General features: G+C 35.3%; 3 protein-coding genes across 3 annotated transcripts; 2 read left to right on the top strand and 1 right to left on the bottom strand.

Annotated features, from left to right (window-relative positions):
- Nucleotides 1-1,613: 1,613 nt before the first annotated feature.
- On the top strand, nt 1,614-5,734 carry LOC145571519 (inactive receptor-like serine/threonine-protein kinase At2g40270). The gene is made up of 9 exons (XM_081630553.1): nt 1,614-2,253; nt 2,375-2,513; nt 2,892-2,963; nt 3,132-3,275; nt 3,409-3,549; nt 3,740-4,236; nt 4,318-4,508; nt 4,603-4,735; nt 4,855-5,734. The coding sequence occupies exons 1-9, from the start codon at nt 2,157-2,159 to the stop codon at nt 5,451-5,453; spliced, it is 2,013 nt and encodes a 670-aa protein (XP_081486679.1). The 5' UTR covers nt 1,614-2,156; the 3' UTR covers nt 5,454-5,734.
- Nucleotides 5,735-6,781: 1,047 nt separating this feature from the next.
- LOC145569967 (pentatricopeptide repeat-containing protein At2g30100, chloroplastic-like) lies at nt 6,782-9,618 on the bottom strand. Its single transcript, XM_081628938.1, has 2 exons — nt 8,463-9,618; nt 6,782-7,857 (listed from the first exon to the last, which is right to left on the bottom strand). The coding sequence occupies exons 1-2, from the start codon at nt 9,195-9,197 to the stop codon at nt 7,084-7,086; spliced, it is 1,509 nt and encodes a 502-aa protein (XP_081485064.1). The 5' UTR covers nt 9,198-9,618; the 3' UTR covers nt 6,782-7,083.
- A 1,395-nt stretch (nt 9,619-11,013) lies between these two features.
- On the top strand, nt 11,014-15,284 carry LOC145569969 (mitochondrial hydrolase YKR070W-like). Its single transcript, XM_081628939.1, has 12 exons — nt 11,014-11,147; nt 11,232-11,335; nt 11,821-11,856; nt 12,137-12,210; nt 12,312-12,352; nt 12,515-12,586; nt 12,786-12,984; nt 13,105-13,200; nt 13,292-13,359; nt 13,868-14,060; nt 14,191-14,274; nt 14,773-15,284. The coding sequence occupies exons 1-12, from the start codon at nt 11,047-11,049 to the stop codon at nt 14,830-14,832; spliced, it is 1,128 nt and encodes a 375-aa protein (XP_081485065.1). The 5' UTR covers nt 11,014-11,046; the 3' UTR covers nt 14,833-15,284.
- Nucleotides 15,285-15,388: the final 104 nt, after the last annotated feature.

Raw genomic sequence — 15,388 nt, 5'->3', positions numbered from 1 at the left:
AAGATCATAGCATATCTCTAATTTTATGGTAGCAAGAAAGGAGTAATTCAAATGTATGGAATTTACAGCTTAAAAAAGTTAAAACTAAATAAGCCAATGTAGTCAAAAGTTGGTAGATTATAGCGTCAAAATCAGGCCCAAATAACAAATTAAGGAAAGAGTTATGGTAATGCTGGATAATGTGTTTTGTAGAGGGGAAAATTGTTAGTCGGCGCAAAACATGGAAATATACGTCAACGGACTTTGTTCAGAATCGAACTTGGACCATTTTATAGTTAAGGCGGCAACCGGCTTTTTAAAACTATTTTTAATCAAACATTCCTTTTTCTTCAATCATTTTAATTACCCGGTTAATCATGTTTAGACCTACAACATCTAGCTCAAATTCATAATTAAGGTCATAATTACACATATAAACTGCTTAGTGACAATCATTCATTTAGCTATTGTACTCCCTAGTAAATAAATATGGAATATTTCTTAGATCTTAACTCGATCCTGCTACAATGCAGTCATGCACATCAGTAAAAATTGCAAATATCATTTGCACCAAAATGAAAAAATAATTGCAAATATCATGGCTAATTAAGAGCATTAATATTTCTCCCTTTCTATTTGGTTTATCGTATGGAATATAAAGAATAGGCGACATACAATCACTTATAGAAAAGTTCACTTTATTTTGACCTTATTATAAAAGTTCACTTTGTTTTTTCATCCAATTACTTAAAGAACAGGTGAAATATACCCAATAATAACTAATAAGCACTCCGTAGGGTAGAGTATGAAAAAAATTAATTTGCGTACTTCAATTTGTTTCCATTCAAAAAATTAGCATTTGCCTAGATATGCTTGGGGTTTGCCCCTCTCCTTCACCAAAAAAAAAAAAAAAAAGCTACTTATTTAATTTACTGGACGTAAGTTTTATACTAATACCGTGTTAAAAAGATAATATCATTCAAGTGATGCGAACATAATTCGAGGTAGATTATTATTATCTCCTAGTATGTAAACAAGAAAAGAGATGTGAGAGAATTTTTCATCTAAATTTCTTATCAACAACGCATTAATTGATGGTCAAAGTTCGACTTTTAGAAGATGCTTTGATGTTTACATATAAAAATGTGTTAAATATCTATCCTAAATAAATATTATACAATCTTGGTTTATAAATTTGACCTACTATAGAGTAATATTATATGAAAACACATTGCTTTAAAATGTGCAAGTAACATTAATTATCTATTTCATGTAAAGTATTTTAGTTGTTACTCATTAGATATACAAAATTTATAGAACACTGCACATAATGTCAAAGTTATAATTCACTCGAATACTAGTTGATAGATTAAGTTACGGAGTAGTTTGAAATTGTCAATTCTCTATGGGATACGTCACCCGGATGAGCTAATAACAAAATGTGGAGCATACAATTGGACTTATAGTGTAGATGGCGGCTTCAATAAGGTGCCAAAGATGGGGTCAGGCTGACTAGTCGTCGCCAAACCAACACCCCTTGATTGCTGATTCAGACAAACGAACTCAACTGCTCTTACTCAGTCTTCCTATTTATTCACCTTCTCCGCCACCAGTAATTCAATTCGGTAAGCTCAGTAAATAACCCATCAACTTTCTGAATGCTTTTCAAACCAATTAATTTTATTTTAAAAACCAGCTAACAATTTAGCATAAGAATCAAAATTACGCGGATTAATGACACCAAAAAGGGGTTAAATTTCTTTGTAAGTTTCTTCCTGTTTTCTTTTTTCCCAATTTTTCATATTTGTTCAATTCAAAAATTAAAATCATTATTACTATTAGACCCACTTTTGAAAATTTGTTTATTTCCCAGAACCCAAAAATTAAAAAAACCCAGAAAATGAAAGCACTTAAACTAGTCAAAATGCTAACCCCTCATTCATGGTGAACGCGTTTCTCTTGTTCTTCCTCTCATCCCTAATCTCTTTCCTCCCAACTTCAAATTTCAAGAATTCTGGTGAACATTTGAAAAGATCTGTTCTTTGTTAGTTCATCTAATTAAAGATTGAATTTTGCTACTTTTTTTTGGAAGTATATGATTAAACTGAAACTGCATTCTTTGGCTGAATTAAACCTAGAATTTCTGAAGATTTCTGCTGTTTTTTAAGTGATTGAAGATGAGAAGTAATTTGTGGATGTTTTATGGGGTGAATTTGGTATTCTTATTTCATCTCCAGCTTCTTCTTCTTCCTTGTTCATCCCTTAATTCTGAAGGTAAAATTCTGCTTCTTTAAATCATACGAAGTATAATTTGATTTTATTTTCTGGGTTTTTCTGGGAGTAAGCTGAAATGAATTGGGTGTGAATAATTTTTATTTTTTTGTTTATTTTATAGGGTTGGCTTTGTTGAAGTTTAAAGAAAAGGTGGTGAGAGATCCCTTTAATGCCCTTTCTAATTGGAGTGATAAAGATGGTGATTTGGATCATTGTTCCTGGTTTGGAGTTTCTTGTTCTGATGGCAATGTTGTAATTCTGTATGTTCCTTATCTCTCTATATTTTTTTTCCTGCAATTTTTTCTCAATTTTTAATAATTTTTCTGCATTTTGATTTTAATTAATTATGTTTATATTTTGTTACTCAAATTGGTTAATTTTGTATTAATTTCCTGTGGTTTATTTTTAGTAAGTAAATTGGTTATTAGGTTTATTGGATTCTGAATTGTCTAATGGTCTCCGTTGATACTAGATTACTCATGTTTTGGTTATTCGAATTGGTTATTAGGGTTATTGGATTCTGAATTGTCTAATGCTTGTGATTTATAGTATATTTTAGTATTTCATATCCCAAATTCCTTTACTTTGATGAAATTAAACCCTTAAAGGCTTACAATCCAGTGATTTTCGACTTGCAGGAATCTGAAGGATCTTTGTCTGGGAGGAACACTAGCATCTGAACTTGGAAATCTATATCATATTAAATCCATGTAAGAGCATAAGTTAGTTGCTTATTCCTTATAGTAGAGTTTTTATTATGTTAGTGAAATACTGGAATTTATCTTTTTCAATGTTCTAGCTTAAGTGTCATTTTATCTTGTTATCATCTGTTCCTCTTACTGATTGTTTTGGTTGGCTTTTCTACTTCTCATTCTCAGTATATTGCGCAACAATTCCTTTGATGGGATCATTGCTAGTGAGATAGCTGGCCTGAAAGAACTGGAAATGCTAGACTTGGGTTACAACAACTTTAGTGGACCGATCCCTTCTAACCTCGGGAACAACTTTTCGCTGTCGATTCTGTGAGTAGATCCTACTCCGTATTATTATGCTAAAGATTATCACATGTTATAATAGTCATTACTTCATCTGTTTTTCTCTTTAGGGACCTTCTGTTAACCCTTTGTTTATGTCTCTCATTTGCATCTGATACAGTCTGCTGGACAACAACAATAATCTTGGTAGCTTATCTCCAGAGCTTAATCAGCTTCAGATGCTATCTGAACATCAGGTGGATGAGGAATACCTACGTACTGTTTCTGCCAGGGCAAGCTGTAACAGTAAATCTTTTTCTTGGTGAGAACCTGTGAAATGACTTCATGCTAAATCTACCTGTTTTGCTATTGTTGAATTAGTAAATTGGGCACATGATTGATTAAAAGTGTAGTGCTTTTCAGCCAACAGCATAATAAATGTTCGCTCCTTTTCTTCAGGCCTTGGGAGATTACCTTGTTCAATTATAACCTGTCTCTTGCTTCTTTATCAGGTATACTACCCGGCCGGATAATTTTGTTGGGAGAAGCTTGCTGCAAGTGCCAGGCTTTCCATTTCGGAGACTTAGAAACAGAAGGCCTGCTTCACCGACATCAAAATCTCCCTCTCAATCTCATTCGAACTCGCCATCTCCATCCCCTTCTCCTATCTCACCATCATCACCATCTCCATCTCCATCGCCATCAAGTGCCATCTCCTCACCGGTGCCTGCTCCTGCTCCTGTGTTTGCAGATCCTCCTTCTCCGACACCATCAAATCCCCCTGTTGTTTCAGTATCACCGGCGGCACAGGCTGCTCAAGTCCCAGATAACACTAAAAGATCCAGCTCGAAGCATCATAAGGTTATTATTTGGGCCTCCGTTGCTGGTGGCTTGACACTTCTGATTATATCAGCAGCTGCCATTGTAATCTGCAGAAGCAGTAAGATACGTACTGTGAAACCATGGGCCACAGGGCTAAGTGGACAGCTTCAAAGAGCATTTGTTTCAGGTATGATGCTTCATCACCTACAAATCAATTACTAACTATCACTGTTGTAGCATATTTCTTACTGATATTTTTACACTCCAGGTGTGCCGAAGCTTAAGAGAGTTGAACTTGAAACAGCCTGTGAAGATTTCAGCAACATAATTGGCACTTTGAACGATGGGACTGTATATAAAGGTACTCTTTCTAGTGGCATTGAAATTGCTGTTGTGGCAACTTCAGTGAAGTCTTCTGAGGAATGGTCAAGAAAATTGGAAGCCCAGTTTCGGAAGAAGGTATTAATACTGTGCCTTGACATAAGTTAAACCTGCTATTAGTTGTATTAGTTGTTTTTTTCTGTATATTCATTATTTTTGCTTTTGTTTACAGATAGAAACATTGTCCAAAGTGAACCACAAGAATTTTGTGAACCTTATTGGATTTTGTGAAGAGGAGAAGCCTTTTACTAGGATGATGGTTTTTGAATATGCACCAAATGGAACTCTCTTTGAACATCTACACAGTGAGTATCTTATCCAACCTCAATCTCATTTTGAAACTTGAAGTGAAAAAAAAAAAAGAATATATGTTAGGACTTTGCTTTCTCGGCTTGTTTGTAACAAGTGAGCTCCTTATTTGCAGTCAAAGAGGCTGAACGCTTGGACTGGAAGATGCGCCTACGTGTAATAATGGGTATGGCTTATTGCCTTGAACATATGCACCAGCTGAACCCACCCATACCTCACAGGGACCTGCAGTCTTCGTCCATGTACCTATCAGAAGATTATGCGACCAAAGTATCAGATTTTAGCTTCTGGACTGTGGGAACGGTATCTAAAATGAGATCACCTTCCATGCATCTTTTGGAGGCAGCACTGACAGATATAGAGGGCAATGTCTACAACTTTGGGATGGTTTTGTTAGAAATCATAACCGGTAGGATGCCTTACATGGAGGGTAATTGCACTGTAGCAGATTGGGTTTTCCACTGCTTGGAAAAAGATTACTTACCACAAGATATCATAGATCCAACGTTAAGTTCGTTTAAAGCCGAGGAGGTCCAGAGATTGTTTTGCATCATAAAAGATTGTTTACAACCTGATCCACAAGAGAGACCAACTATGAAAAACATTGCTGCACGTTTAAGAGAGATTACAGGGATGGGGCCTGATGGAGCAACTCCGAGGTTATCTCCTCTGTGGTGGGCAGAGCTTGAAGTTATGTCTATGGATGGAAGTTAGTAGGGTTTACTCCTGTAAGTAAAAGCCTAGAGTTATGTTTTTGTTTTTTTTTTTTTTTTTTTTTTTTTGCATGGTTATGGCTTTCATCTCAAAGCCATGTTCATAGCCTAGAATATGATTTGAGTATAAAACCAATACTGGAGCAGAGCTTTCTGAGACAGGTGGTTAGAAGGACGTTAAGCGTGTGATTTTCTGTACATAAATGAGAAAAATGAGCTCTTTTAGTTGGCTGCTTGGCCAGATCTGTGTCTCAATTTTTTTTAGACAATGTTTCCTTTTTATCCAATATAAGCACGTTCTTTGATTCCTCTACTAGATTTCTTTCTTGAACATGTGCTCTAAACTCAGACAGATTCGCGTTTACAACAGTTTGAGACAGGCTCTTAAAGCAAACTTTTAACTAAGCTGGGTGTGCAATGAACATTGTAAACTGAGTGTTAAGTTATCCTGAACACAAGCTTCGCAGATAGTTTAAGATCCAAAAGAGCCCTCGCGAAGGACCTTTTCAAATACATCTATGTAATACGGAGTAATATGCCACTGCTGACGATACAATTTGTGCTACTTGTATGCTCCATTTCAACATAACAAACTAGGTAAATGGAGAATTATTCTGTGTTATGTAAGAGATGCAGGTCAAAGTATGACTACTAAAAATGTGATGTAATATCTAATGTTGCCAAATATTCAAGCTAAGGGGTAATTAAATATGGAACCCAAATCAGAAGGGTTCTGCCAATTTGACCTTATCTTTTTGCCAGTTGAGGACTTTGTCATGGTAATTGATTAATCCATGAATTTTGGTAAATTTGGTGGATGCTTCATCAATTTCATCTGAAAGATAAATTATATCTTAAGCAAGATTATTTGGTGGTTGATTAAAAGAGGGTTTTTATATAGAGTAAAGTGACAAATTGCAATATAATAATGTAAAGTGACTAAAACAAAGTTGCAGGGATTATACTTTGCATTAAAAAATTAGTATTCTACCAACTTATCAGACTAAGGAATTAAATATGACAATGAAGTGTTTACACACAAAAAGTATGACAATGAATAATCACCGCCACTGAACAACCTAATCAAATGCATTATATCTCATGAGAAGAGTATGGGGCAAACTCAATGAGACAACCAATACATGAGAAATCGGGCAAAATTAGAGTTGATTACAGACCAGGGCAAGGCTACAGCAAAAGAAGGAAGTTAGCTAATTTCGGCCAAGGCATCAGGCCGAACCACAATTCAGGCCAAAAAAAGAACCATGACTTTGATTTAGTTTAATTTATAATAAAGCTAGTAAAATCACCAGAAGGAAGATTAACATGTTAAAACAAGTAGTCTTTATTCTTTGCCATCTTTCTTTAACACATATAAGCACAGGTAACATAACTTGGTATTGTCAAGAAGTCAAGAACAATGATGATATACAAACACATATATATATATATACACATATATTGATATACATATAATTTACACACATAACATTCTAGGCATTGAAATTACACTTTGTACCTTGATTCTAAAGTAATTCCTGCGCTCCTGGAACTCTCAGGTCATAGGATTCGACATAGGCAAAATTTGCAAACACAAACATTTTGCGAGTAACTCCTCTACCATACACTACCTAAATCATCTTCACAATCCAAAGCTTATACTTCTTTATGTACATATATACGAGACAAGGTCCAATCAAGTCGGCATCTGACAGGCGCTTGCAAAGCCTTAGATAGATCTCTGCAGTCCCAGGTTGGTGCATCTTTTTCCTGAGACCCTGCAGAACAGCAATTCGGTCCAATAAATCTGGATGCAATCCAGAATCAAGCATTCTGGCTAATGTTTCAGCAGCATCCACATAATTGCCACCTTTGATATAGCCTCGAAGCAACCATGTTAAAGTTTTCTTTTTAGATGAAGAGCTTGTAGCTTCCAATGTAGTCAGCAATCTAGAAACAGCTCCATCTTCTCTTTGAGAGGCACAGATAGCTAAAACTATGTCATAGAAGTACCTCTCAACCTCCTTACCTAAAAGCTTCATTTCCCACAACTGTTTTTCGGCATCAAGCCCACGACCAGCACAAATATACATAGCAAGGAGCTTTTCATGAACTGAACTAAGCACTGAAGTATTTCCCTCCTTAATCAACCAACTTGAGAGTAGGATCCCTTCATCCAGAAGATCAGACTGATGCTTCTCAACAAGCCTAATATTTTCTTCATCTAACTCAGCAACTAGACCAGCCCTAGAAAAACCCTTTAACTTACGCAATGCTTTTGCAACTTCATTCAATTCTTTCACCACAGCTGTCATTGCAATGAGATAGCTGTACATTTCAGGATTCAATTCACTTTCCCTCAAGCGAATCACCAATCTAACAGCATCTCTGTAATCTCCTTTCTCCTAGAAGATTAAAAACAGATCATCATCATCAAGAGAGTTACAATAAACTATGTATACTTGGTTTAAGGATTGGCAGACACATACTAAAAAGTTGGTCGTTGTTTTGTTGGTATATTGAATTACTCTGTAACAAATAATAATGGCACTGGTATATGCTGCTAGTACTCTATAATAACAGGAAACATGAATCTAAGAATAAAAAAAAAAAGGCTGAAGCAGCAAGTAAATTGACACAGTGAGAGCAATCAATCACAGGAATAAAGCCTTATAGACCATGATACCCAAGCCTTGTATTATAGACAATATAACCAAGAAAATACTTGATTTATGGCAGCAATTTTCAACTAAACAAGATAGTATGAAGGTGATTTGATCACATAATGTTACCCCCAAAAATTACAGAGCACGTAATTCCATAATATCCGTTTAATTTTAGCAGCTAGAAAATCACATATACTTGTATAAAACATCAATATGCAATGATAGTCTGACAGTTGCAAAGTGATGATCTTACTTATTATGCCAAGCCTTGAAAATTACAAATACTACATAGTTCTCAATATGACAAATGTTTAATGAAGTTGAAAATTAGAAGGAAATCTTACCATCATCTTCCAAGCAAGATAGCCAGCAGGGCCTCCCCTGTGTATATCATCCACACCATCCTCTAAAGACAGGATTCTGCGTCTCAGAACCTCCTCGACAAAAGAAACTGCTTGATCTGACTTCCCCGAATCCCAGTACACAGAAATGGCCTTCTCCATCATGCTAAAATTGGGTTTCAGACCAACACAATCCATGTCAACCAAAAGATCAACCACCTCCCCAACTTCCTTTTCAGCTTCAATCATATTCTTAATCCACCCACACATGATTGACACCATCAACTCCATCATCTCCTTATCAACGCGATTCTCTTTCTTCAACCACTCAAACACCTCTAATGCACACCAAGAATCCCTCCCCTCTTGTGAAAAGTACACCAACATCAGCTGCAGCTCTCGGGCCGAGAGCCGGTCATTCATTTCTTCAAGAACATCCGACGGTTCTCGGGCCATCCGTTCTAATTCTTCTATTGCCTCAAAGAACCCTTCACTCATTTCATCCTCATCCACACTAGTCAAAACCCGGTCCAACTCGATTGAGTTAAAAAGCCTAAACTCTCTAACTTTACTCCGAATTGGGACTATGTATTTCAGCTTTTTATCACTAGTTTGAGTAATTGAAACCCTAGAACATGCTTCAATCCTCAATTTTTTAAATGCAACAAGGTCTTGCCACCTAGGGTAAGATGATTCTATTCCATAGCTTAATGGAGCGAACCCAATAGCATTCACCATTTCCACAATTTCAAGAAAACCCAGATAACAACCAGAAATAAAAATTGATAACCCAGAAAATTACATACAGAAAAATTCAAGCTTGGAGAATTATGGGCAAGAAACTAGAATTCTATTGAAAACCCAGTTGAAGATTGATGAACATTAAAATAAATCATACAAATATGATAATTGCACATAAAATTATGCAAAAAATTATCTAATAAAGTGACATATTTTAGATAATGAAACACCACCGACCGAAAAATATAAAATTATATGAAGACATAAATAAAAGAAATGAAGAACATACCAACCATAAACTAAGAAATGGTGAAGGATGAATTCAATCAGTTAATCTAATCACAAAAACTCCAATTTTTATGCCCATCAACTTCCGGCAAGAGTCAAAAGAGTGGAAATTGGAGAAATTAAAATAAGATAATGTACTGTAGTTTTCTACGATTATATTATGCGGTTTGGTTTTGTTTTTTAGTCCGTTATTATTGGTAGAATGTATGTAGACCGTAAACGTGGGCTAATTGGAGCTTACTATATCCCTACTTGCCTACTTGGTAATGGATTTTTTTGCTTCAAGTAGACCTTAAACATGAATTGTGTGTGTTGTTGCAACTCACCACCCAAACCAAACTTGTGCTAAAACCTTCAATTTTTCTATTTGGTAAGGTCTTAAACAAACTAAAATAAGAATGAAAAACGTCTAAATAAGACTGTATTATCATCATACGACTCCTTTGGTGAATAACATGCGATCTTATTTCAATTTCTCTTTTCCTTTACTCAAACTCGTTTATAAGGTGGTTTTAGACAATCTTATCTAAAAAGTTAATTCGTACAATTAAGATTTTCGTTATTTGCACCTTAACTTGGAAGTCAATAGGTGGAGCAATTTACATCTTGATAGCAATGAAGTAGTCTTGCTCTCACTGACATTTTCATTAATTGTTAATACATGTTTGAGTTCTAAACTAAATAAGATAATTTGAAAGGACTCTTGCAATCCACTTTAATTGTTTTTATGTCACTTTTTTTTTTTTTTTAGGTGTAGAGAGACTGACAAAAGCAAATGATGTAGATGAGATTTGATCTCAAGTTTTGAGTACCACCCCTCAATACTTTAACTAACTAAGCTAGTTGATAATCCATGATTGTTTCTATCACTATGATTGTGAGACCTAGGGTTTTGTTGGTCGGGGGTTGTGGTGGGGGAGGGGGGGGGGGGTGGAGGGAGAAGGGGTCGGGGTTTATAATTTATTAGTTTAACTCATAACCTAGAGGCTTTACAGATCCAACGTCTTACCCATCAAATTCAACTTTGAAACCAAATAAAGCATAATTAAAAGGGTGATGGAACTATATTATGTATGACTTTAGAAACACACTTAAACTACTCATTGCAAAAACCATGACAATTTAGTTATAAAGTATTCTTCATTAGAATTACAATAAGTATGAACCTCTTCTATAACAACTGTGCTTATGTTAATAACCAACACGTATCTAACATACAATACGTATATAAAATAAAAAAATTAAAAAAAAAAAAAAAAAAAAAAAAAAGGTGTAATGCAATCTCAAACAATTGTTAATTTTTTTTTTCTTTTTTCTTTTTTTTAACAAGAGTTAAAAACGGTCATCATAAAACAATCTCAAACAATTGTTAATGCAAATTGTACAAACCAAAGGTTAATCATCAACTAAACTCTCAACAATGTTACTTGCACTTAGATAAATAGTTTGACTTTTGACTAGTATCTTTAATACTTGGTAATTATTCTGCTTCTTCAACTCTACTTTCCCTTCAATCTCACCGGAGAGAGAAGCGCAAGGAAGAAAGAGGAGAATCAGAATGTATAGAATCGTGAGTAAATTATCAACAGCAGTATTACAGAGAGATAAACAAGCTTCATCTTTTTTCTGGCGTTCTTTCTCTCATTCTTCTTCTTCTGGGTTCCTTTCTTCATCTCTATTCTCTCTATTTTCCTGCCCCTTTTTAATTTTTTCAATTTTCTGACGAATTGGGAATTTTGACAGGAATCCGTTTGGCATTGCTTTTGATATTGATGGTGTCCTTCTTCGGGGTAATTCCACCATTGGAGGCTCCCCTCAAGCTCTTAGTAAGCTTTATCATCCCCAAGGTCCGTTCTTTTTTGTTTCTGGGTATTTAATTTGTAAGTTTATTGGAGGAATTTAGGTGAAAATAACCCTTGGTTTTTAATTTAATTAGATAAATTGTATAATTTGATGGGTGCCCATTAATTTATAACAACTTTACATGAAAACAAAAAACTTGATTTGTCACAATTGTCATTGGTATGCCAATCTACTACGTTGGAGATTTGTGGTGAAGTTTTACTGTCTCGATTTGATAGTCACATTGATTGTGTAATTTGAACCGGTAATGTGACAACTAATTCAGACCAGGAGTACTAGTACTCCATAGTTGTTAATATTAGAGGGTTACTCCTCTTGCCCCAATTGGTTTTAGGATGGAATCTCGAGATAAGTCTCTTTCAAACATACTTTGATTGACTTGAGTAAAAGTGAGGAAATATGTTAGCGTTTGTTTTTCCATTATTGGTTCGTATTTTTCGCTAATCTGATTTGATGATTGTGAATGTAGGTTCCTTGAAGGTCCCCTATGTCTTTTTAACTAATGGTAAGTTTTTGTTACACTTAACTGTCAGTTCATGCTTCATGCATGTTTTTAGTTAATGAATAGAAAAGCATTAAAGCATGCAGTAATGTACACCACATTATCGACGATGATTGTTGAATTTGAGGATGACATACACCACATTGTTGTTAGTTTTGTTGTTTAGGACTTTACGTTAAAGTGGTGGAAATCTTGATCTCCCCTGGTTTTGGTAGTTGTAACTTGTAAGTGCTGTCAACTTTTTCATTGTCAAGTAACTAGTCTGGCATATTATGTCTGCTAGGGGGTGGAGTTCGTGAATCCAAGAGGGCTATTGAGTTGAGCAAACTCTTTGGTGTAGAAGTTTCATCTTCTCAAGTAAGCTTTTATGTTACTCGGCTAAGGCCTATATGCTGGTGGCTTTCAACTATTATCTACAACTAGAACACATCTTACCTTGCGCTGCATCATTATTACAGGTTTTGCATGGACATTCGCCGTTCAAACAACTGGCACATAGGTATCTGCAGACATTGTTTTGATGTAATACGTCTATTTTGCATAGCTGTTTCATAAATTCACTTAAGCATGCAAAATTTTAGAAATCATCGCAATTCCTTTTCTTGGTAGAATTTAAGACTTATTTCTCATCTCCTAATTTCATGCTGTTGACTAAATGCAGGTTTGAGAATGATTTTGTTGTTGCTGTTGGCAAAGGAGAACCTGCTTCAGTGCTGTCTGAATATGGATTCAAGTATGATCAATCTACTTTTCTGACATATTCCTTCTATCCTTAAATAACTGCCATGATAAGATTAATGGAGGCTAACAAAAGGATACATACACTTATAATTGGCCACTTATTACAAGGGTGGAGGGAGTATAATTTACATGACTGTTCACCAAGTTCCGTCACTGCTACAACTTCTCATGCGCTTGTTCCATTTTTCCAGGAATGTCATTTCTATAGATGACTATGCATTGTGCTTTGACAACATTGATCCTTTGGCACCTCATAAAAAATGGACACTGAACAGTTCAGGACAGAGCAAAGGTTTCCCTTCAGCGGAGCTAAAGGAATATGTTTGCTCTCAGAGGGTCCAAGCAGTATTTGTCGTGAGTGACTCTGTTGATTGGAGCAGGGACGTTCAGGTTGTTTGCATAACTCAATTTAAAGTCTACACTATTCCAACTTGTTCTGTAAAATATATTTTTTAAACATGGCACATTGTAAATGGTTTATTCCTAGTCACTAATTAATTGTAGTCTTAGGTTCTCTGTGACATATTGAGAACTGGTGGCCTTCCTGGAGGAGAAATTGGAACTCAACCTCCTCTATACTTTGCTCATGATGATCTGAAATACCAAGTGAGTTTACTTTCAGCTTGGGTTTTTGTAAGTCACATTTTAAAGTGCTTTGTTAATCTGTTATTTTCTGATGTGTTATCACCGAAGATAGGGTGCATTCCCCACTGAACGATTTGGAATGGGTGCCTTTAGGATTTCTTTACAATCTGTCTTCAACAGGTAAGGTTTTTGAGATCTCTTTAACAAAGAGCACTAGAGTATATTCTGTTGATATATCATCTGCAAATTGATTAATCTTCGATCATGTATTTGCTGTTAATTTTTGTAGAATTGTTACCCCATAATAACCTAACTTTTTTTTCCTGGCTCTTGGATGGGTTTGTTTGTAAATGCACCTAGTAGGCTAGTACACCAATTAATCATGAAAAAAAAAAAAAAGTTCTGGAGTGTCTAATTTATTAATTTTGATTGTTAATTGTCGAAAAGTGATATTGTTTAAATGCTGAACCACCTGCGCTTGTGATCAGGGGTAATATTTCAACCTCAAGTACTATTGATAAAAAGTAAGCATATGGTCTACTGTTCCCTTGGGTGTTTCTTGGATTGACCACTTAATTGAGATTAATATTTTGGCTGTAGCATCTTTAACCATATGATAAGTTGTCTAGTTTGGTTCTTTGAATTGATGTACTGCTCTTTTAGACTTATAGTGTGTTTAATTATGTAGTATTCACCCTCATCCTTTGCAATATTCGGCTGTTGGTAAGCCAAATCCACTTGCTTTCAAAAATGCCGAAAATACTCTTCAGCATCTTCATAACCAACTGACTGCCATTCAAGACATTAGTGGCATTAGTCCTTTTGAAACCCTGTATATGATTGGAGACAACCCTTCAGTTGACATTAAAGGTGCACAACAGGTGAGTCTCATAGCTTGTTCGCATTAGTGATTTCTGGTGACTACATCTTATTAAGCAGCTTGAAACACACATATATCTACTCTGATGTCATACTGACATTACGATACTTGCAAAATATTGCTTATTTCAGGCAGGACGTCCTTGGTTCTCTATTTTAACTAGGACTGGACTTTTTAGAGGAAAAGAAAATGATCCTGAATGTCCGGCAGATATGGTACGTAATTACTGAACACTTGTGAAATTGGTTGTCATGCATTGGTATCTGACATATTTTTGTGCATTTCTTTTTCTTTGCAATATATTGAAGTCTGAACACTTATGAGAATTGCTTTCATGAACTTATATTCCATGTTTCGAGTGTAGTACTCCCTCCGTTTCTAAAATTGACTGAATGTGGTAAGCTAATGTTGATTTCTTCTTATATTATCTTAAATTCCTAATAACTCGCTTAACTAAATTACTAAAATTTTAAGGAAAGACTACACATCAAACAAGTACACTATAGGGAATTATGTCAAGAGTTAATTGGAGGCCAAGCTGACATTACTTTAAATTGACCCTATTAAAGCTGATCACAGACTATCTTTTCATCTTAAAGAAACTATGGAAAAGTCTAACAAAGTTCCAGGCACAGGCTCTACCTATTAGCATGTCCGCTTATTCCTTATGTTTATCAAGCTATGTTTGAGTGTCTTTTGTGTTATTTCTGTAGGTTGTTGACACTGTGGAAGATGCTGTGAACTATATATTGGACAAGGAAAACATTAGCTGAAAATTGGTTGGCGGCATATATATTTGAATTTTGTGTTGGATTGGGCTACAATTGTCATTCTACCATATAAGATTCATTGGGAAGATGCTCCAGTTATCTTCAATGATAAACTTCCGATCATGTCTTTAATTTTCGATGAAATTCAATTTTGATTCATTCTGCTGCTATTTGTGTATAGGCCAGAATACATTTTCAACAGTTTAAAGTCAACAATTTTTTGATAAAATCACATGTTTGTAATTAGTACTCCATAGTTGTTTATATTTCCACAACTCGAAGACTAACAGTCTCAGCTGAAGCCTGAAGATGAAATTATTGGTGCTACATAGCAATTCGCAAGGCATGATAAACCGATCTTTGGATCTGGACACTGATGGCAGGGTTTTCTTGAATAAGAGGGGGGCAATGTAAAAAAAAATTCACCCGAATTGAATAATCTTTCCTGGAGAGCAAGCAAAATGTTCTACTGATGCTGCACGCATACTAGTATTTGCTTCATGCACAACAATAGTTGTCAGCATTTTTGGGCAAAAACCGTGTTCCGGTAATTACTGGC

The sequence above is a fragment of the Chenopodium album genome, chromosome 12, assembly GCF_948465745.1.
Source record: "Chenopodium album chromosome 12, dcCheAlbu1.1, whole genome shotgun sequence".
NCBI lineage: Eukaryota > Viridiplantae > Streptophyta > Magnoliopsida > Caryophyllales > Amaranthaceae > Chenopodium > Chenopodium album.
Note: the sequence above shows the minus strand (reverse complement) of the source record. Positions and strands in the feature narration are given on the sequence as shown.

What these genes read in the sequence shown, in the direction of transcription:
- LOC145571519 (XM_081630553.1), top strand. Translation starts at nt 2,157, where the DNA reads ATGAGAAGTAATTTGTGGATGTTTTATGGGGTGAATTTGGTATTCTTA. An exon ending in GATGGCAATGTTGTAATTCT is followed by an intron (nt 2,514 to 2,891) that starts GTATGTTCCTTA and finishes TTCGACTTGCAG; the next exon opens with GAATCTGAAGGATCTTTGTC. An exon ending in CTATATCATATTAAATCCAT is followed by an intron (nt 2,964 to 3,131) that starts GTAAGAGCATAA and finishes TCTCATTCTCAG; the next exon opens with TATATTGCGCAACAATTCCT.
- LOC145569967 (XM_081628938.1), bottom strand. Translation starts at nt 9,197, where the DNA reads ATGGTGAATGCTATTGGGTTCGCTCCATTAAGCTATGGAATAGAATCA. An exon ending in ATCTTGCTTGGAAGATGATG is followed by an intron (nt 7,858 to 8,462) that starts GTAAGATTTCCT and finishes TTAATCTTCTAG; the next exon opens with GAGAAAGGAGATTACAGAGA.
- LOC145569969 (XM_081628939.1), top strand. Translation starts at nt 11,047, where the DNA reads ATGTATAGAATCGTGAGTAAATTATCAACAGCAGTATTACAGAGAGAT. An exon ending in TAGAAGTTTCATCTTCTCAA is followed by an intron (nt 12,211 to 12,311) that starts GTAAGCTTTTAT and finishes TCATTATTACAG; the next exon opens with GTTTTGCATGGACATTCGCC. An exon ending in ATGATGATCTGAAATACCAA is followed by an intron (nt 13,201 to 13,291) that starts GTGAGTTTACTT and finishes CACCGAAGATAG; the next exon opens with GGTGCATTCCCCACTGAACG.